General features: G+C 44.9%; 1 protein-coding gene across 3 annotated transcripts in view; it reads left to right on the top strand.

Annotated features, from left to right (window-relative positions):
- Positions 1-20,181, top strand: part of Znf236 (zinc finger protein 236) — a 74,184-nt gene extending 54,003 nt beyond the window's left edge. For all 3 annotated transcript variants that reach the window (XM_040757796.1, XM_040757795.1, XM_040757797.1), the window contains 9 exons: positions 421-566; positions 661-901; positions 1,370-1,549; positions 6,499-6,686; positions 8,387-8,518; positions 9,853-10,050; positions 12,022-12,151; positions 14,583-14,759; positions 16,040-20,181. In XM_040757796.1, coding sequence (XP_040613730.1) covers positions 421-566; positions 661-901; positions 1,370-1,549; positions 6,499-6,686; positions 8,387-8,518; positions 9,853-10,050; positions 12,022-12,151; positions 14,583-14,759; positions 16,040-16,161 — 1,514 coding nt within the window. In that variant the 3' untranslated portion in view covers positions 16,162-20,181. The remainder of the gene's footprint in view (positions 1-420; positions 567-660; positions 902-1,369; positions 1,550-6,498; positions 6,687-8,386; positions 8,519-9,852; positions 10,051-12,021; positions 12,152-14,582; positions 14,760-16,039) is intronic.
- Positions 20,182-20,443: the final 262 nt, after the last annotated feature.

The raw sequence follows: 20,443 nt of genomic DNA, 5'->3' as shown, positions 1-20,443 counted from the left end.
ATGCTTAAAAAGTATTACGTTTATACCAGTTGGATTTATCTGTGCACTTAAAAATAAGTGCCACGATTCCTGCAGTTATTTGACATCCTGTGGGTCTTTCCCTTCTGTGTCTTTCCACTGGGGGTGTGAGAGCCAGACCACCACTCAGTGACCGGGGTTGTGTTTGTTGATGGACCAATCAGTTGTCTCTTTCAGCCTGCTTTCTGGAGTCTGAAATAGAAAGATTATTTATTTCACATGGGTTGTTTTCTTACAAGACAGATGATATGTCTGTAGTATAAATGTTTGTAGTCCTTAACTAGATATATTATAACAACATGTAAAACTTCTGTGTTCTAAAATTCCTACGGAAAAAGTGAGTTCTTTTAGATTTAAAACATTTACAGCAGTAAGTCCTTTCGCTTCTCATTCTCTGACCAGCTGGTGGGGACTTGACAGTGTCTCTGACTGATGGAAGTTTGGCCACCCTGGAAGGGATCCAGTTACAACTGGCTGCTAATTTGGTTGGACCAAATGTTCAGATTTCTGGAATTGATACCTCCAGCATCAACAATATCACACTGCAGGTTGGTGACTACCATAGTTTTCTGTGCGTTAACATTGCCTAAATCACATGGAAGTGCAGAATTTTCCCTTAAACGTATCTGTGTTGCTTTACAGATTGACCCAAGCATTCTGCAGCAAACACTCCAACAGGGCAACCTGCTTGCTCAGCCAGTCACAGGGGAACCTGGTACAGGTTCACAGAGCAACTCTCTTCAGACATCAGACAGCACTGTCCCAGCCAGTGTTGTCATCCAACCAATCTCAGGCCTGTCCTTACAGCCCTCAGTGACGTCTGCCAATCTGACCATTGGCCCACTCTCGGAACAGGACTCTGTGCTGACCACCAGCGGCAGTGGTAAGAGCCCACTGCTCTATTCTGTAGAAGCTGGGTCTTTATTTTGTTGCTCATGGTAACACATTCGGTGTTATGTTAGTGTAATGCTATTCTTCATCTCTTTGTAAAGCTTACCAAAGAAATAAAAACCCTGTTTTCTTAGTTTTAATGGTGTACATTCAGCATATGTCCATTTCATTGTCCATGGAATTGTTTTCCCCTTGTTTTGTCATTTCACTTACCTTCTCTTTCTTCCTTGTGCCCTTTCTCTCCCTCTTTCTTCTCTTCTCTTTCTTTTCTGTGGTACTGGGGAATCAAACACAGGGCCTTGTGAATTCTAGGGCAAGTTTTATCCTTTTAGTTAAAGCACTTAGAAGTGACTGATAATTTACTCTGAGTCTTTGTCTTTTAACAACAGTCCTTTCATATAGACCAGGAGAAGTGTGTTTCAATAGAGCTCAGTGCTATTTGTTTTGTGATGATGAACAGGGACACAGGACCTCACTCAAGTGATGACTTCACAAGGCCTTGTGTCTACTTCGACGGGCCCCCACGAGATCACCCTGACCATCAACAACTCAAGTCTCAGCCAGGTCCTCGCCCAGGCTGCTGGCCCCGCTGCCACGTCACCCTCGGGCTCTCCACAGGAGATTACACTGACAATCTCTGGTTAGTAAGTTCATGTTTTAGATGTCTTTTGTCTTCCAGCTTAAGGCCATCTTGTTTGTGTCTCTTCAGCACCCAGTGGCATAAAGGCTTCACATTTCATTATGTGACAGGTTCACATCCAGTGAAATCCAGTATCAGAAACACATGTGTTTCTCACTCGACTTCCTGGTTCTGTAGTGTTGATTATGGAGTTAACGTTTAGAGTTGGTCACTTTTGCTGTATGTCTTGCTTAGCAAAGAGTGGTGTGAGAACTTCTTGACTCTTGCGCCACCGAAACATCACTCATCATGATGTGTCCTACTCTTGTGTCTCTAGAACACTATTGATATCATGTAGAAAGCTTTAGGTATGTTAGAGCATTGAAAAGACGATAAATAGGTGGGAAATACTATTTGGCAATAAAAAGCACCTGACATTCCCAAATCACCCCTAATGTCAGTCACTGGTCGGAAGTGTCACCCCTCCCTTGCTGTAAATCCCTGTTCCTGGGACTCACTCTCACAATATGCTCCGGCTTTTGTAGCATGGGCCCGGTTATGGTTGACTTACGATTCCTTGCTCTGCAGCATTTATTCCTTCATGTAAACTAAGTCTTTAAAAAAACCCAAAAACCAAGGCCTTATGTAGCCCAGGCCTGCCTCAAAGTCATTGTGTACCAGGAGTGATGTTGAACCTCTAGTCCTCCATCCTTTGCCTCCTCAGTGCTGAGAGTTATAAGCATGCATCACTGTGCCTACTGTATTACTTTTTGTCACTGTGATAAAACGCCATGACCACGGCAACTTATATAAGGAAAAGCTTATTTGAGTTTATGGTTCCAGATGGAGAACCATAATGGCAGGTGAGGCATAATGGCAATTAGCAGGGTCAGAAAATAGTTGACCGATCACATCTGAGCTGCACAAAGGAAGCAGAAAAGAGCGAACTGGAAGTTGGGTAAGGCTGTAACCTCAAAGCCTGCCCCCGTTGGCCGGCTTCCTCCGCCAGAAAGAAGGCTCTGCAGCCTTCCCAAGTGATCAGTCAGGGAGGGCCCAGTAGATGGTGGGCTGTGCCATCCCTGGACTGCTGACCCTGAGTTCTATAAGAAAGTAGGCTGAGCAAGCCACATGGAGCAAGCCAGTAAGCAGCACCCCTCCATGGCCTCTACATCATCTCCTGACTCCAGGATCCTGCCCTGTTTGAGTTCCTGTCCTGACTTCCTTTGATGAAGAACTGTGATATGGAAGCTGAACTGAATAAACCTTTTCCTCCTCCAGTTGCTTTGGTCATGCTGTTTCATCACAGCAATAGTCACCAGAAGTAAGACAGCCCCACTGTTGAAGTTGGCTTATTCAGCTGCCTGCCTGGTCATCTGTTCAGCTATCTGGTTCTGGACTGCAATACACTGTATTCTGTTATCAAACTCTGCCTGGTTCAGCCTTTTTTTTTTTTAAGGATTTATTTATTTATTACATATACAGTGTTTTGTCTACATGCCAGAAGAGGGCACCAGATTGAATTGTAGATGGTTGTGAGAATTGAACTCAGGACCTCTGGAAGAGCAGTCAGTGCTCTTAACCTCTGAGCCATCTCTCCAGCCCCCTGGTTCAGCCTTTTATCTCACACCTGGAACAACTTGTGTGCATATTTTTAGGGCTGACCATTTGTTATTGGATAATTAATAGGTTTTCTCTTTCCTGTAGAAAACTGTTTTCTTCAACTTTTTCAGCATTCCTTAGTTGCCTGCCTGGGCTTTGTCCTGTCCATTTTGGCATGCTTTTGTTGTCCTTTTTGAACTCATGTCTAGGCAGTCATGTTGGTGAGACCTTGAGTATAGCTTCTGACATTACTTAAAAATGGAGTTATTAATTGCCATTGTGACTGGAGTAAGATGAAATCTCAAACTTGTTTTCATTTTCATATCTATCCCTAATTGCTAGGAATGGTGAACATATTTTGGGATATTTCTTGACTACTCCCTCCCCTTTTGGGAGCTCTGCCCATGGATCATTTTTTTAAACTCATTCTTTAGTTCTTTATATATTCTGAATGTTAATCCTCTGTCAGATATATAACTGGCAAAGACTCGACTAGTCTTTGGCTGGCTTCTTCACCTAGCTGATTGTTTCTTTAGCTGTGCAGAAGCTTTTTAGTTTTATGAAGATATATTACAGAGCCATAATAACAAAAGCAGTTAAGGTACTAGCTCAAAAAACAGACATGTAGACCGGTGAAACAAAATTGAAGAAGACCCAAGCATGAGTACACTTAACTTCAACCACTTAATATACAATAAAGATGCCAAAAAGTATGTGCTGAAGAAGAGAAAGCATCTTCAAATGGTGCTGGTAAAATAAGATATCTACACGCAGAAGAATGAAATTATGCACACATCTACTGCTCTGAAGAAGAACTGAACTGGATCAAAGACGTGAACCTGAATACCAAATTCCTGAAGCCAGTGGAAGACAGCATAGCCTGTACCTACATGATGCAGGTGCAGAAATGGACTTCTTGAATAAGACTCCATTTACCCAAGAACTAACCCCCAAAATTGACACGAGTATGATTTCATAGGACATGGCTTTTGTTTGTTTCTTAGGTAGCTGTTTTACTTTAGTCTATATGGAGATCTTCCTCCCTTGGTGACCTGTATGCTGGCATTATAGACATGTTCTGCCACATCTGACGTATTCAGTGCTTCTTAAAGCTTACTTTTATCATGATCATCAAATAAAATAAGACTTTATTAAGTTGTGTCCTAGAAGAACAGTGGTTTCAGGAAAAAAAAAGTCTAATTCTTACTTCATTTGTATCTTCTTGAGATTTTTTTTTTTTTGGTTTTTCGAGACAGGGTTTCTCTGTATTGTTTTAGAGGTTGTCCTGGAATTCTCTCTGTAGGTCAGGCTGGCCTCGAACTCACAGAGATCCGCCGGCCTCTGCCTCCCAAGTGCTGGGATTGAAGGCGTGCACCACCAACGCCTGGCTTCTTGAGATTTTAACATAACAACCAAGAGCTGTTTATAGCTTATCCCCAGTTGTTTAAAAAACAAAACAAAACAAATTCTCTGTTTCCCTGTTGTACTTCCATGTCTTTTCCAGTTGTGCTAGGGTAGCTCTTCTTGGCAGCTGTCTGTCTCTGTGAAAAGTGCCTTGGTTGAGAATGGTACAAAAGATTCTTCATTGGTGTTGTGTATGAACTGTGGCATTATCTGAAGCTGTTCCCTGAACAAGTGGACTTTGATTTTTCTCTTTAGATTCTTGTACTGTGTTGGAACTTTCTGATGGATGATTGATCATCACTAGGAAGTGAGGTGCATTGAACTGATGGGTGGGGGAGGCCTTTGGTTCTTTTACCTCAGCAGACAGGCAGAGTGAGGTTGAGCTCTGGGCCACCCAGGAGTCAGCTTTGGTGTGCTCATTTTAAGAATGAGTTGACATGGGACTCTGAGAAACAGACTTCTGTTCCGTTACCCTGGACTTCCAGGCAGTTTCTCTGTGACACTGCTCCTCACAGTGTCACCGAGGACCTTTCTTTTCTTGTTTCTGTTCACTTGTGCAGCAACTATGTGCTAGTGCATGACAAGGACGTGTGGAGGCGGCACAAGGACCACTGTTGGTGGTGTTCTGCAGCTGTAGGGATGATGTGCTCGACGCCCTCCACAGACCCATACTCCTATCTGCTATATTAGCAACATGCAGGATGGGAGCAGGTGGGAGGGCGCCCCAGTGGCTGCTGTGTGCACACGATCCTGGCTCCTAATGGTTATACTGCTTTTGAAGGTTCCAGGTCTGTGCAGCACATTATGGGACTCCACGAGTGTGGACCTATGGAGGCCTTGTATTTGGAGAACTGCACTTACAAGTAAGTAGCCTGGCTTTCCTGTTGGCCCCGACTCTTAAGCAGAGGCTCTGGATCGGTGTCACACAGGTCACAGAGGTATCGGCAGGAGCCTGTTTTCTTTTTATACCTTACAAAGTCAGTTTTTTTTTTTTTTTTAACTCAGCTTCAGTAGTGCTTTAGGGTCCTCCGTGCCCGGTCCCGACTTGGTCCAGGATGATGAGCATATGTTTGCAGGTTACAGGTTTGGGTTGTGAGGACAGAGCATGTAGACCTGGCTGTGCATGTGTGCTCAATGCTGGTGCCCTTGCAGGACATGGACAGTCCTATTCTAGCCCATCTCGTGCGCCAGGAGGGCATAGGAGTGTTTCCAGAAGGAAAGCCTTGTCTGGTTTTGCTTATTCTGCTCTGAATATCTTCCCTTCTCTTAGCATTGGCTGCTCAGTAACACATTTGAAGGTTTTGTTGCATCAAAGAACATGAAGATATCATACTGGATATGTTAATACTAAAAGAATTGTGTGAGGTTTACTTTGATAGCCTGCATTTCCGAATAAGTAGACCTTTAGCTTGGTGAATGTGAGGAAATACAGAGTCAAATTTGTCGACTAAAGTTTGTAACTAGTTGCTTTAGGGGTCTGACCTGGTTCTTTTCTTCAGTGGTCTGTGGTCCTAGAAATCCTTGCCCAGTTTTCTTTCTACATTGACTAGGGCCAGAGGCTTATCATCCCTCTTCTGGTTTTTTCTCTCAGGCATGTCTAACTTGCAAAGCTGTATGTGGCACTAGATAACTTTGAATGCAGACCAACACAAAATTATGGATTTACTTAAAACATGATTCTTTTGCCTTTTTGTAACTCAATTGCATGGTTCCTAAGCATGAACTTTGTAGATGATAATGCTGGACACACCTTCAGGATTGTGGGGGAGAAGCAGAGTACGTTCTTTTGTACAGGCTTAGAAACCAAAGAAAGCGTCTCATCTGATTGAATCAAAGATGACCTGTGATTTCCTTGTGGTACAGAGTGCTGATGCCAGTGGCTTCAGCTCTTTCAGACTGCACTTCCCACGCCCTATGAGAGCACTTCCTCAGCTCTCTACTGATTATTTATTTTGCTTCTTTTTTAGAACTTAATCCTACAAGTGGGAGTCTTCCTTCAACAACGCCGATGTCCCCATCAGCCATTTCAACCCAGAACCTGGTCATGTCTTCTTCAGGTGTAGGTGGTGATGCCAGTGTCACACTGACCCTGGCTGATACTCAGGGCATGCTGTCTGGAGGTCTGGACACAGTTACATTGAACATCACCTCTCAGGTGAGTGTCCTGCAGAGAGGACTTGTAGGACCCTTTGGAAAGTCTTCATGAATTATTCTTTACTAAATACATAGTTTTGTTTTCTCAATAAAGTAATATATAGGGGAAATTATGAACTGGTTAGATTTCTTATATAACATCAACTAGCAACTTAGATTGACTTGTACGTACCTGATAATCAGGTACAGACCTGCTGTCTTATTAACTTTTTTGTTGCTATGAAGAGATGCCATAACCAAGGCAGCTCATAGAAGAAAGCACTTAAGGCTGGAGAGATGGCTCAAGAGGTTAAGAGCACTGACTGCTCTCAGAGGTCCTGAGTTCAATTCCCAGCAACCACACAGTAGCTCACAACCATCTGTAATGAGATATGGTGCCCTCTTCTGGTGTGCAGATGTACATGCAGACAGCACACTGTATACAAAATAAATACATCTTTTTTAAAAAGCATTTAATGAAGGGCTTGCTTACAGTTTCAGAGGGTTAGTCTGTCATGATCAGGAGTTGTCAGCAGGCATGGTGCTAGAGCAGTGGCTAAGAGCTTTCATCTCAATCCACAGGCAGCAGGTAGAGAGAGCGTGGGGCTGGCCTAGGCTTTTGAAACCTCAAAGCCCCCCCCCCCCACCCCTCACCCCCTCGTGACACACTTCTTCCAACAAGGCCACACTTCCCAATCCTTCCTAAACAGTTCACCGGCTGGGAAGTAAACCTTCAAATATCTGAGCCTGCCTATGGGGACTTTGTCATTCAAACCTCTACAGCAGCTATCCATCAGTGTCCAGCCCCAGTTAGCCCCTGTGTCAGTTCCCCAGCTGGTCACATGGCATCCTAGCCAGGAAGTGGAGAGATGAATGCTCACGCTCACCTTGCTCTCTTGTTTTTCTTCAGCCCAGTGGGATGTCTTGCCCACATTTGGGGTACGTCTTCCCTCTTCAAGCTACACAGCCTAGAAATTTTCTCACAGACATGTCCAGAGTTTGCTAGGTGACTCTAGATACGGTTGACAGTTAGCACTAACCTGATTTCATTGATAGTCTCTGCAACCATTACTCTTTCTCTGCAGGTTTGTCTGTTCTGTGTGTTTCATGTAACTGTCATCATACATCATGTGGGTCTTTGTAAATGGCCCTTTTTACTCAGATGGGTTTCCAGGGTTCACCGATTTTGTATAGCATGTCTCAGCTTCATCCTTTTTATTGCTGAAAAATATCCCTTTATGTGACCAGGTCACAATAATACTTCTCTGCATGAGTATCCCTTAAAGTTGGTGAGAATTGAGTGGTTCCCAAAGTCAGGCTGCTGTGAACAAGACCTTCTGCTGAGATGTTCTACCAGGTGTCAAATGGACCTTGGTTTCACCTCTCTTTCGCTGTGGGTCATAGGGAGAATTTTGCTTTCCAAAGTGGTTGTGCCATAAAAGGTCTTTAATTACATTTTTATTTATTTGTGTGTGTGTGTGTGTGTGTGTGTGTGTTTGGGCATGTGTGTATTCTGGCATTCATGTAGAGGTCAGAGGACAACTTGTGAAAGTCAGTTATTTCCTTCCATCATGTAGGTCTTGAGGTAAAACTTAGGCCATTAGACTTGGCTACAAATGCCATTACCCACTGAGCCATATTGACAGCCTCTAAGGGTCTTTTTAAAAGACTATGTGGTTTGATAGTGTGACAACTTCTAAAATGATAATAATTTTTTACCAGGGCCAGCAATTCCCAGCATTGCTCACGGATCCCTCTCTCTCAGGCCAAGGTGGAGCAGGCTCACCACAAGTCATATTAGTGAGCCACACTCCACAGTCCTCATCTACTGCTGGTGAAGAAATTGCTTACCAGGTATGACGCTCGCATGACTCATACTCAGCATCAGAAGGGACCGTGTAAGGGCCATGTGGGATAACCCGTCATGAACAAAGAGTGCCCTGTTAGCCCCAGAGCAGAATGCTGAACTCTGTGGGTCTCTGGCCCTGGCAGATGATAGCGTGCAGACCTTGGTCAGTAGTAGGTATGGCTTAGAACCACCATCTTAGATGTGACCAACAGTGATGTGATAAACTTGCAAATTAGTGTTTGCTATCTGCTATCTGCTCAATCTTCTTATGGCTTTTTACTTGTATTTATTAGTTCTTTTTGTATATTTTCTTGAAGCACTTACTGGTTCTTTTATTTCTTCCTTTACTTTTCATGTACATATTACCTGCATGTATATAGGTAAGATCTTTTTCTTGTTTGATTGTTTTTTTTTTTTCTTATGCTGGTTTCTGCTTTGTCTTCTAATTTTTTCTATACACTCTTGAATATTTTGGTATTTTGAAAAATTATTTAACAAACTAGGAATAAAAATTGGCAAGTCACATAAATTTTCTTTGTAGTTGCTTCATTAGATTTATTCCTAAAGCAGAGGTCTCCTGTTTCTGTGGGATGCACAGACAGCCTTCTGCTTTATTTGCTTTTCTTGAAAGTTCTGGTGGCATCCCATGAAATTGACTTGAAAGCCTACTCATTAGTCTCTATGCAAAGTTTAGGTAAAATAACTTGGTTCAAACAAACTCGATGGAACACCACTGATTGCTATTAAAGTTTTTCGTGCAGTGTATGGAGGTACAAACCAGAGCATTTTTATTACATTTGTATTTTTTGTGCACGTACCTTGTGTATGCATGTATGTATGTGGGCGAATAGCTCATGGGGTGGAAACTACAGGACAACTTGGAGACATTGGTTCTCTTCTTCCAATGTGTGGGTCCAGGGTCATCAGGCTTGGAGATAGCATGTTTACCAGCTAAAACATCTTGATGGTCTAAACCACTGCATTTTTAAAACAATGTCTGATACTTTACTTGCCAGAACCTTTCATATATGCCTTATCTGTCCTTGGTTGTTCAGCTGTGATTAAAGCACACGCTTATGTGGCCAGAAGAGCAGTTTGGGAGCTGCGCTGACCTTGGTGGGTGTGGCCCCTTACTCCTTCATTAGCCAGTGTTTTTAGCTTCAGTTCCCACTGGTTCCAAGGCAGCTGTGTTTTCTGGCCTTATAGCATTTCTGATGTTTCTCCTGGAATAAGGTGGCCAGCTGTGTCCACTTTAGGCAACAGCATAGCAATTTTCTTTCCTGTGTGGTGGTTGCAGACCACAGTATTTTAGTAACCTAGGACTTGTGACTCTGTCCAGGTGACTGACGTCTCTGCCCAGCTGACCCCTAACAGCCAGCCTGAAAAGGAGGGCCCTTTACACCAGTGCCTGGACTGTGAGCGTGCCTTCTCGTCAGCTGCCGTGCTCATGCACCACAGCAAGGAGGTGCATGGGAAGGAGCGCATCCACGGCTGTCGGGTCTGCAGGAAGGCCTTCAAGCGTGCCACGCACCTCAAGGTACACCCAGGGGATCCACAGTACTCCTAGCGAAAGGAAAACTGAGTGACACATTTCTCCCACTATTCTAGAAACACTCTAGAAAATGTGTATACCAACTTGTAGGTGCAATAGGCCTGCTGAGTGTTTGTGAATAGATTACACATATATGTAGCCGTACCTTCTCAGATCTCTCCCTACTGGAAGCTCCTTGTCCTTGTCCCGTACTCTCATCTCCTGCTGTCAGAGGACTGAATGCCTGTAAGCCTTGGCTCTTTGCCATGGAAGCTCCAGGAAGGCATGCAGGCCATACCTGAAGCTGTAAAAGAAGTTTATCAAGAGACAGCAACCATTCCTAGACAAGACACAGGGCCTGCTGGGTAGCCTTCTCTGTCCCCCTGAGCAAGTCACTTTTGGCAGAGGGTTGGTTTTATTCTTCTGGTAGCCTGGAAGAATTGATCATTTGATGGTAATAGTGAAGAACTCTGTAGTAAGGGAGGTTAGGAGTGAACAGTGAGCCACTGCTGTCCTTCCCTGACTCTGCTCCTCATAGGGCATGCCTCCCAAGGGCCATGATGCCCCCACCCCTAGGCTCTGCTCTGTCCACCTGTCTGTCTGCTCCACACTTCAGTCTTTCCTTTGCTCAACACATATGCAGGAGTTCCCTGCAGAGAGCAGACATGCCAGCATCTGTGATGACAACATCAGAGCCACACTTGACTGACCCTCCTGCAAGAACATCTGTCCTGGAGAGCCACTCACAGTGCAGCACGCTCCACCTGCTATGGTGAAGCAGTGCAGGCTCGTCTCTGCATCAACTCCAGCAGCAGCTCTGACACCCCTGTGTACTGTGCACACGACTAATGTCACAGCAACTTGCTTACTTCCAGAGTTACAGCATGGTCCTTTTCAAATAAGGGATTATCTATTCTCCTGTATTCGTCTGTCTTCTAAGCATCAAGTGCCTAGGTTTTATAAAAGAAGTGGTTTCAGAAGTAGATGACCCTATCCTCTGAAGGCATGGTGTTCACACATACATAAAGTATACTTTAGCTGAAGGGGGGAAGTGCCAGTTCCGGACGTTGAGTTGGCACAGCCCAGTGTTAACTGCTGGTCTTATGCTCTGCAGTCTGTCTGAAACCCTTCCTGACCTTAGCATCTTGGCTAAGAGCAGTTTTCTCATTTTCTGTTTGACTGGGTAGAATAGCGTTCTTCATGAATCTGATGCAGGTGCAAACAGTCAAAGTGTTTACTTCTTTCTGAATCCTGCTTTAGGGTGTAGGGCACTTAAAAGTGCCCCTCTATCAGGGTAATTTGCACATTGTAAAACTCTGAAAGTAGCCTCAGTGCCAGCCTCAGGGGACATAGCATAGTGGCTCACATATTTCTGAGAAAGCCAGATCACACAGATGTGGGATCACTGACAGGTTGAGTCAGACCCATTCAAAGTTCAGCTATCTGATAGTAGGAAGATGTGGAATGCATTGGACAGTGTTGTTATGCAATTGCTAGACCCTCCCCAGAGCTACAAGTGTTCTGTGAGAGTTGCTGAGACCATGTCCGTCTCCCTGGACTTTGAGGCCAAGCCCTTTGTGAGCTGGCTGTGGGCCTTGACTTCCAGATAATCTTATGAAATGTGGGAACAGGCTTTTCACTGAAGTACACTGTGTGAAAGTCACAGTCTCCCTGAGCTGTCATTGCAGCCTGAGGAGGGAGGTATTGCCACTTGTGTGAACATGGAGCTACCAAGGCCATGGCTCCTCCTCCTCATGCTACTATGATCAGCTCTAGGGCCTGAAATCCCAGGCCATGGCTCCTCCTCCTCATGCTACCATGATCAGCTCTAGGGCCTGAAATCCCAGACAGAGGTCACCCATGATGTTGGCCTTAGAAGCTAGTTGTATTTGCATGATAATTCTTTCCTGTTGCTGTTTCAGATCTCTCAAGTTCCATTAGGGCCTAACATGTGCTGGTTTCTGTGTGTTCTGCCAGGAGCACATGCTGACACACCAGGCTGGCCCCTCGCTCAGCTCTCAGAAGCCCAGGGTATTCAAATGTGATACCTGCGAAAAGGCCTTTGCCAAACCAAGCCAGCTGGAGCGACACAGCCGCATTCACACAGGTAGTGAGATGTGATGTGCATTGTTCTTTGACCAGAGAGTCATTGGTGAGGAGGTGGAGTGAGGCGTATAAATGTGTCTGCGTGATGTGATGCATTATTTACAAACAAGGTCCTTGTGTTCCACTTTGTCCTCATTTTGATCAACTTAACACCTTCTTCACTTGAGATTTGACAATTCTCATTGTGACCTTGGGGACTAGGAGTGCTCCCTTCCATGCTGCAGCCCCTCCCCTCCCTTTGGAAGGAGGAGGCACCCTCCAGCCCTCTAGACCACTGCTCTGGTCTCTCTGCGGCCTCTGCACTCTGCTGCATTTGCTGTCTGCATCTGCTTGAGCCTCTTCAGAGGAAAAACAGGCAGAGAGACAGGCTTCTTCTTGACCCAGTAGTGTGCAATTTCATTGCTGAGGAGGCAGAGTAGAGGCTACTGGGGCTCACTGTCTGGCTAGCCTAGCCTCCTGTCAAGTTCCAGACAGTGAGAGACTCTGTCTCAAGAAACAACAAAGAAGCTGGACATGGTGGTGCACATCTTTAATCCAGCACTGGACAGGCAGAGACAAGCAAATCTCTGAGGCTATCCTGGTCTACGGAGCAAGTTCAGGGCCTGCAGGACTACTCTATCTCAAAAACAAAACAAAGAGAATAAACAAAATAGACAGCTCCTGAGGAATGACACTGGAGATTGTCTTGACGCCCACCCCCCACTGCCCCAAACCTGTGCACCGTCACATACAAATGTATACATACAAGTAAGTAATTGGTAAAATGCTGCCATTTTATTTTTTCAAGACAAGGTTTCTCTGTATAATAGTCCTGGTTGTCCTGGAACTCACTCTGTAGACCAGGTCAGCCCAGAACTCAGAACTCAGAACTCAGAGATCTATTTCTGCCTCCCAAGTGCTGGTTGATTAAAGGCGTACACCCCCACCACTTAGTAAAAATTGCATTCTTGTTTCTGAGTTTTTCCATTCTTTCCTCTATAATGTTAATGTGGCACTAACAATGCTGTGTACCCTCTGTAGCTGTGGGTGGTGGAGACTGAACTTGAAACAACATTTTCAACATATTTTTTGCCAGGAAAACATTGAACTTGATGGTGGTTGCCTCATGCCCTCTAATCTAATGCATTGGTGGTACCTAATTCTACCACGTTGTCATTGTGGGGTGGACGTACCGGCTTGACTGAGATGGGCTTGAGCCCTTCACGCACGTCCTGAACAGGATGTCATTGTGGAGGAGCGTCAGTGAGATGGTCCCAGTGCGCCCTGTGCTTTCAGAGCTCCTGCCTGCTGCTCCGCTCCCCTCCAGTCAGGCCAGTGTTCTCTGCTGGAACTGCTTCTCCCTGCAGCTGTTCTTAGCTCTGAGGGCAGGAGCACTCTTGACTGTGCTTTACGTCCTGGTAGATATGCTGATATCTTAACCCGTGCAAGGGTGGGAAGAATGTTGCCACCTTTTGTTCTGTAGCAGGTGCAACAGCAGGTCTCAAGACCACTGGTGTGACTGAGCTGGGCTGCTCTGCCCCTGCTTAGTCAGTCCTACAGGGCAGAGTCAGCTCTCAGCCCGTGGCTTAGGGCGTTCTACAGAAAAGGCCACCTCTGTCTTTTTGACCGTTGACTGAGTCTAGCATCTGTGGGTGTGGGTCACTCCCAGCCAGACGCCTGCTTTAAGAGCTGTGCGCGTAGCCAGGCCTGGCTGTCGTCTCCTCCCCTGGAGGCAGCCGATGAACAGCTCAGAATCTCTGCACTCAGTCAGGAGGAGGGTAGAAGCTTCTCAGTTTGGGATTTCACCCTAGGAGACTGAGATAAAGCCTCACTGGCTATGCATGGCCTCCAAGGAGAAGAACTCAGCATGTAGTCATGGACTCCTGCTGTTCAGGGACTGTCTGGGAGGCCTTGTGGGGAAGGGACCTGGTGCGGCAGCAGGCTGCCGGGCAGAACAGATGGGAAGAACTTGTAGTCAAGGGGGAGAGGCCACACCCCATCCATAGGCTCCCAAAATGATTCAGTGGTTGGGGATTGCTCCCAGGAAGCAGGGCTGCCATGGCTTGCCAAGGGAGATACTGAGGTTTGCTGGGCGGTCATCTGGGCAGCCCCCTCTGGATCTGTGTTCACCTGAAGGCCATTCAGTAGCATTTTAAAGATTATAGGAAAGTAGACTTTAATAGAGTTGATGTTCTAATGTTCAGATGTCTTTTCCTTGTGTCACATAAAATATACTAGGGCATATTGTTTAAACCATGCGTGTTCTATCTCTGATATTTCTGTGAGTCTGGGTACTCATTGAATAAGGTTTCATTGTGTGTCAGTATCCTGCTAGTCAGCACTCTGGTGGTGGCGGAGGACTGTCCCTGAGTCTTGTGGAGTAAGTGGCAGTGTGTGCTGTGCTAGAGTGTGCAGTCTTGAGCATGGCACTGACTGGTTCCTTCTGCACACAGGGGAGCGACCCTTCCACTGCACTCTGTGTGAGAAAGCCTTCAACCAGAAGAGCGCCCTGCAGGTGCACATGAAGAAACACACTGGAGAGCGGCCCTACAGGTGTGACTACTGCGTCATGGGCTTCACACAGAAAAGCAACATGAAACTGCACATGAAGCGAGCTCACAGCTTTGTGGGTAAGAAGTCTGTCCCAGAGAAGGCACACTTGTAGATAGCTTGATCTCTGGGTATTTGCAGGTGTTGCTTTTACACATTTCACAGTGGCCGTGCACAGAGCTTCTGTAAGGACTGCATTTTATAGAAGAGGCCCTGAGCAAGGGAACTGGGAGGCGGCTGCGCAGGGTTGGGGTCTGTGCTGTCTGCTTCCCCATCCCCTTGCCCTCCCTTCCTCTTTTCCTCCTCCTCTTTCTTATTGCCCCTCCTTCTCGCCGCTTCTTTCTTTCTCCTGAGACAAGAGTTTAACTGTATAACCCAGGCTGCCCTCAACTCTGAGTCTCCTTTGCCTCCTGAGCACTGTGATTTCTGTCTTTTACCACCATGCCCGGCTTCAGACAGTGCTTTCTAAAGGGAAATCAGGGCCGAGCAGTGTGACTGTCTGTCAGTGTGAGCAGCGACTCTGTTTTCAGTCTCCCTTTCTGGAGTGTGCAGGTCAGAGACACCTAAGTGTCAGCAGGCAGGATCAGCCTGGAGTCTGCACAGAGACTCTGTGTTGAACACCGCTGCCTCCATTCTATCTACTTAGTCCAGGCCACACAAGTCGTGCCTTCTCTGTGGGTTGTAAATATTGATGTCATCACAATCGGCTTATAGGGCGTGAACAACTACCTGTCCTGCTTGAGGTCTAGAACCCATAGTAGCTCGGAAGTAGCATTTTTCCGTAACAGACTAAGGCATTTAGGTCGTGTAGCACTGTGGCAGGAGCTACACAAAGGAATATGGAATATTAAAAGCTGAGTCAAGCCCTGGAGTGGGCAGTGAGTTTTACAGCTGTCTATTTAAAGTTCACTTAGTTGTGAGATGATAGGTTTTGTTAGTGAATGTAGTTGACCTTCGTGTCGTCACTGGGGCTATGTCTAGACATATCTGGGTAGAACTCTACTGTGTGGAGGGAAGATCACTGTTGCCGGCAGTGCCTGCCTGTTGGAGTGTCTGTATTGTTGTTGCTTGTCACTGATTCTGTGTTGGCATAGCCCTCAAGGTGTGAGTGCCCATGTCTCAGAGCCTGTGACCAACAGACGTTCTACCTAGGGGTCAGCATTTGTTTGTATGCATGAGGCCTAGGCTTCTAACCCTAGAATTACAAGTTGAAAATGGTTCCCCTGGTCCAGAGTTTTTCATTTCACTGAGATGGGAAGCAAAGCAAACTAGAGATTCCTTTTCTATGGTTCCCATATACTCTTGTTTAAACGTACATGCTGACCTGCTTCTGAGGCTAACTTTCGTTTTGCTTCTGCAGGAACCTTGCAGGCAGCCGCCGTGGTCCAGGAACAGGATGGGGAAGAGCTAAGGACCCTCCACTTAGAGGAAGTGGTGCAGGAGGCGGCGGGCGAGTGGCAGACCCTAACCAATGTGTTCTGATGCCATGGAAGAAGGCTGAGACCATCCATGAAAACTACGTTTGTGAAGATTAGATCGCTCAGAGTTTCTGTTTTAAAACTTCAAGTGTTAAAAATCTACCACAGTAGTTTTTTAGCTAAAGTTATTTGAAGAATCATTGTCATTCAGAGACTAACAGGAGAAAACTGGGAAATGTATACAAATGCACTGTTTTCATTTGTCTACAAATCACAGAACCTGGGCACTACCACCGTCACTCTTACCTTCTCATGGCCTGTGTCTGCCCTTAGCGGATGACCTGGATCTGAATATCATTGCAGTGAGATTTTTATTAGCAAGAGACAATATGGAAAAACACATGTATGGTAATGCATGAAGTTCACAAGTGGTGCCATCACACATGGATGTTTTTCCACTTTTTACTCTGCGTTTTGCTAATTAGTAACAGTCAGTTCTTTTTAGCCCACTCTTACGTTAATGTAACTGATGCCTTGAGAGATGGCTGGACCAGTTCTCTCTCCATCACGGATACCTAATCCCTAGTTAGAAGAACACAAGATCTGGCAACAGCAGGGCCATGGAGAAAACCTGACCTGCAGGCGAGGACCAGCTGCTCACATGGATGTCCACACGCTTGCTGCATGAATCTGTCCAGTCACATGGTATTAGATCACCGCAGAAGCACAAGCCATACCCTGTGAGCAGGAAGTGACAGAGTTGTCTCTTAAGGGACAGGAAGCTGTCCCTGTCCACCTCAGTAAATTTATCTGTATTTTAAGGCTAAGGACCCACAAACTCCTGCGACTTTTCTCCTCATGCATACGGAGGTGTGTTTTCATTTCAGGGAATCCTTTCAGTGACATCAGCAGTGCCACATGAGACACATCCCAAACCAAATCCCCTGCACTGGCTGAGCAGTGCGTGCGCCTCAGCATTCCAAAGACAGGAGGTTCCCTCTTCATATCAATTCCCTTGAAACTATTTATATGTTCTATATGTGAATACCCGTGTACATAGACAGATATATGGGCCTCCGTGTGGCTGAGAAGTATATTTGTAAATAGAAGCACTAGTCCTCATCCCAGAGCACATCTGAGGCCATCCCTGGTGCACTGCAGACCAGTGTCGTGTTCACTCTGTTAATAAATGGATATCTTTTACATTGTAACATAAAGCTGGGCTCTATTTTTTTTCTGAAAAAAATTGCCTTTATTTTCTCTCATTGCCTCCTTGGTTCCTGAAGAGAGCAGTTTTATTATAAATATTATGTGGACTTGTTCACTAAGAGTCCTGGAGAGAGACATTTCACTATTGTTTTAAAAGAGCATCTTTTGATTCTGTTCATTTTGTCATCTGTATATAAGTAATATTGACAGTGACATAAAAACTTTTGTTATGTGAAAATATTTAAGTCAGAGAACTGTTAAATATTATTACTTTTTTTCCAAACTGATTTGTGTATTGTATATTTTTTTAAGAAGAAAAAAGCCTTACTTGACTTTTCTTGTGATACTGGACTTAAAGACGCCAAGGCTCCCTGAATGTCAGTGTGTACACCCGGCTGAGGTTGTGTTTTCAGAGTAATTGTAACATGCGAGAGTTCTGAAGTCTCTGCTATTAATGCACTTTTCTTTAATTTTTTATTAAAGTATTTTAGAAATATTAATTTTAGTGAACAGATATCCCCCAAATTGAAATTATTGGATTTAAAAGTTTTTGTTTTTGCTGGGTTATTTATTTTCCTTTCAGCATTAAATGTCATCTCAGGACATCTGTAAAGAGGTCAGCTGCTTCCCGATGGTGTAGTGAATGCAGGTGGCAGTCAGTGACCTGCGGAAGTCAGACTTTTCTGGGTGAATCCGAAGGAAAGAAAATCTACCAGTAATCAGTCTTTCATCTTCTCTCAGTTTACTAGCAAACAAACATGACATGTATGCATTATGACTTATGTCCTTATCAAAGCTGCTTCCTTGCCAACATTCCTTGAAAATACCAGGTTTCAAGAAGATAACTCACTTGAGTACTGTGGTTTACAGGTTGATCTCTGTATTTAATGTTCGAAGTACTGTTTTAGGAAAGTGGTTTCTAGCCTCATGTATAACCAGGGTTTAGAGGATAGAGAACTGTATTTTTAGACCTCTCTCTATATAACATATCTGTTTTGAAATAACTAAATGCAAAATGACATTAGGAAATGTGATGTACGTGTTTTGTTTTTAAATCATGTTTCGGATTCACTGGTTGGGTGGGAAATAAATTTCAGGTATTTTTAGCAGAAAAAAAAAGAACTGTAATATTTCTTTTACCTGTATGAAATCCAGAGAATGAGTATCCTCTGGGTGTCTCCCTGAAGCACGTTGAGCTGACAGTCGGATATGGTCCTTGAGCACATCCTGTATCTGGCGTAGTCTGCGGGTGCCACTTGCTCCTTGAGTACTGTGGAGCCTCTTGGTCCCTGAAGGAGGCTCCTGGTTGGTAGAAGAACAGCTAGGCAGATCCTAGAAGGCACCCATGGTGCTGCCAGTCATGAGCACAGCCGAGGAGGCCGAGGCAACAGGAGAATCTGGCATGAACAGACCCTTCCGAAGGCCCTAGATCAAAGCAGATACGTGGAGTGAATGGAAATGCTTCTCCACCCAGCGCTGGGTGCTGTGTAGCAGTAAGAAGAAATCGGGGAGGGCCAGAGAGGCTCCTCAGAAATTTCTTCCATAGTGTGGTGCTGATACAATGTATAGCCTGCGCCAGAAAATATGCACTTGTTTGTATGCCTTCCACACCATTTTTAAAAGAATTCTCATGAGCACCTGTGAGTTGAGCGTATCTGTATAGCCCAGATTTTAGAGAGTAGATTTCATTCTTCCTGTGTGCTCTGTCTTGAGAAGTGTCATTCAGTCACTGACACTCACTTTCCAACCTAAAGGGCACCACATAGATATCTGTAACTAGCGTTGTACGCGGAAGTGCGTATCTGTAGGCCTACTCTTGGGTTCTGTATAAGGGATATCTCATGCCTCCTTGCATAAGGGGTTTCTCCCTAGCCTATTTCAAAATCCATACTTTGCCCTTCTCCCAGCCCCGACCAACAGTGACCCCAGGGCCTAGTGCTACTGAGTAGTGAACCTTATACACGGTGAGATTGGTCCATAGTCCATTTGGTTTATATTCATGTGATGTGGGTAAAAGTCATGTAATTTAGAGGAAATTCTCAAATGAGCTATGGTTGCAAACACTTGTAATCTCAGCACTTGAGAAATGGAGGCAGGAAGATCAGAACCTCTATTACATAGTAAGTTCCAGGCCAGTCTGGGCTACGTGAGACCCTGTTTCAAGAAAACAAAACCAAAAGCCAAGTAAAATAAAATTTCAAAAAACTACCCACAATAGCCCAATTTAGTGTCAACTACTTTTGCTGGTTTTTGTTTTTTACCTTATTCTAGTGAAACAACTTGAAATCTGGTTGTTTGCTGTGTAAACAGGTCGTTTGCCCTCCTTGCTGTCTAAAAATTAGAGCCCTGTAATTGGTGGGAAGCTGGGTGCCTGCACCACACACCCGGTCGGCCACCGCTGCCTCTGGCTGTCCTCTTCCCCTGCAGGTACCCTCAAGGTTAGGCGAACATGTGCTCATTTCACATCCTACCTGCACAGGCGCTGTGGTCATTTTTCGTATGGGCTGAATGGTATAGATTTGTTAGTGTGTCAGGGGCAATAGGCAGTAATCAAAACCACCGTGCTATTTAATCTTTTCTATGTGTGATGCTTATGGCATGAAGATTTTTGTATTGAATCAAGATTTGTATATTTGACAAGTTCTAAAATGCCATAGTGATGTGATGGTTCTTCAACCACCACTAAGAAAATTCAAAAGTTAATTTTTTAATTTACAGAAAGTTCTCTTTTTATCTTCAGAATTGTCTCATGGTCTATTTATACATTGGATGATATTTATTTAATCCAGTTTTGTATTAGAAATGGATAGTTATGCCAAAAGCCACTGTGCTGGCTTTTAAAAACAATAAAAATAGTTTTTGTATTATTTTAAAACTACTGTGTATTTGCTTCCTGTGGCCTGGGGTGAGTGGTAATCATGTGCCCAGTGTGTTCTAGAGGCACGCAGCCTAACAGACTTTCTTTTGGGGCACACTCTGTTCCCCTGTCATGTAAACGGTGTTTAAAAGTGACTTAGATGGGATGAAAGTGACAGAGACCTGCCTGTTGGTGTGAGCCGCAGTTTTGGGGGCTGGCCCAGAGCGGCGACGACTAGGCCTTTCGTGCACATGGCTGCATTTTATTGTCTCTCTTCCAG

This window comes from Mesocricetus auratus, unplaced genomic scaffold (genome assembly GCF_017639785.1).
Source record: "Mesocricetus auratus isolate SY011 unplaced genomic scaffold, BCM_Maur_2.0 Super-Scaffold_100015, whole genome shotgun sequence".
NCBI classification, from domain to species: Eukaryota; Metazoa; Chordata; class Mammalia; order Rodentia; family Cricetidae; genus Mesocricetus; species Mesocricetus auratus.
Note: the sequence above shows the minus strand (reverse complement) of the source record. Positions and strands in the feature narration are given on the sequence as shown.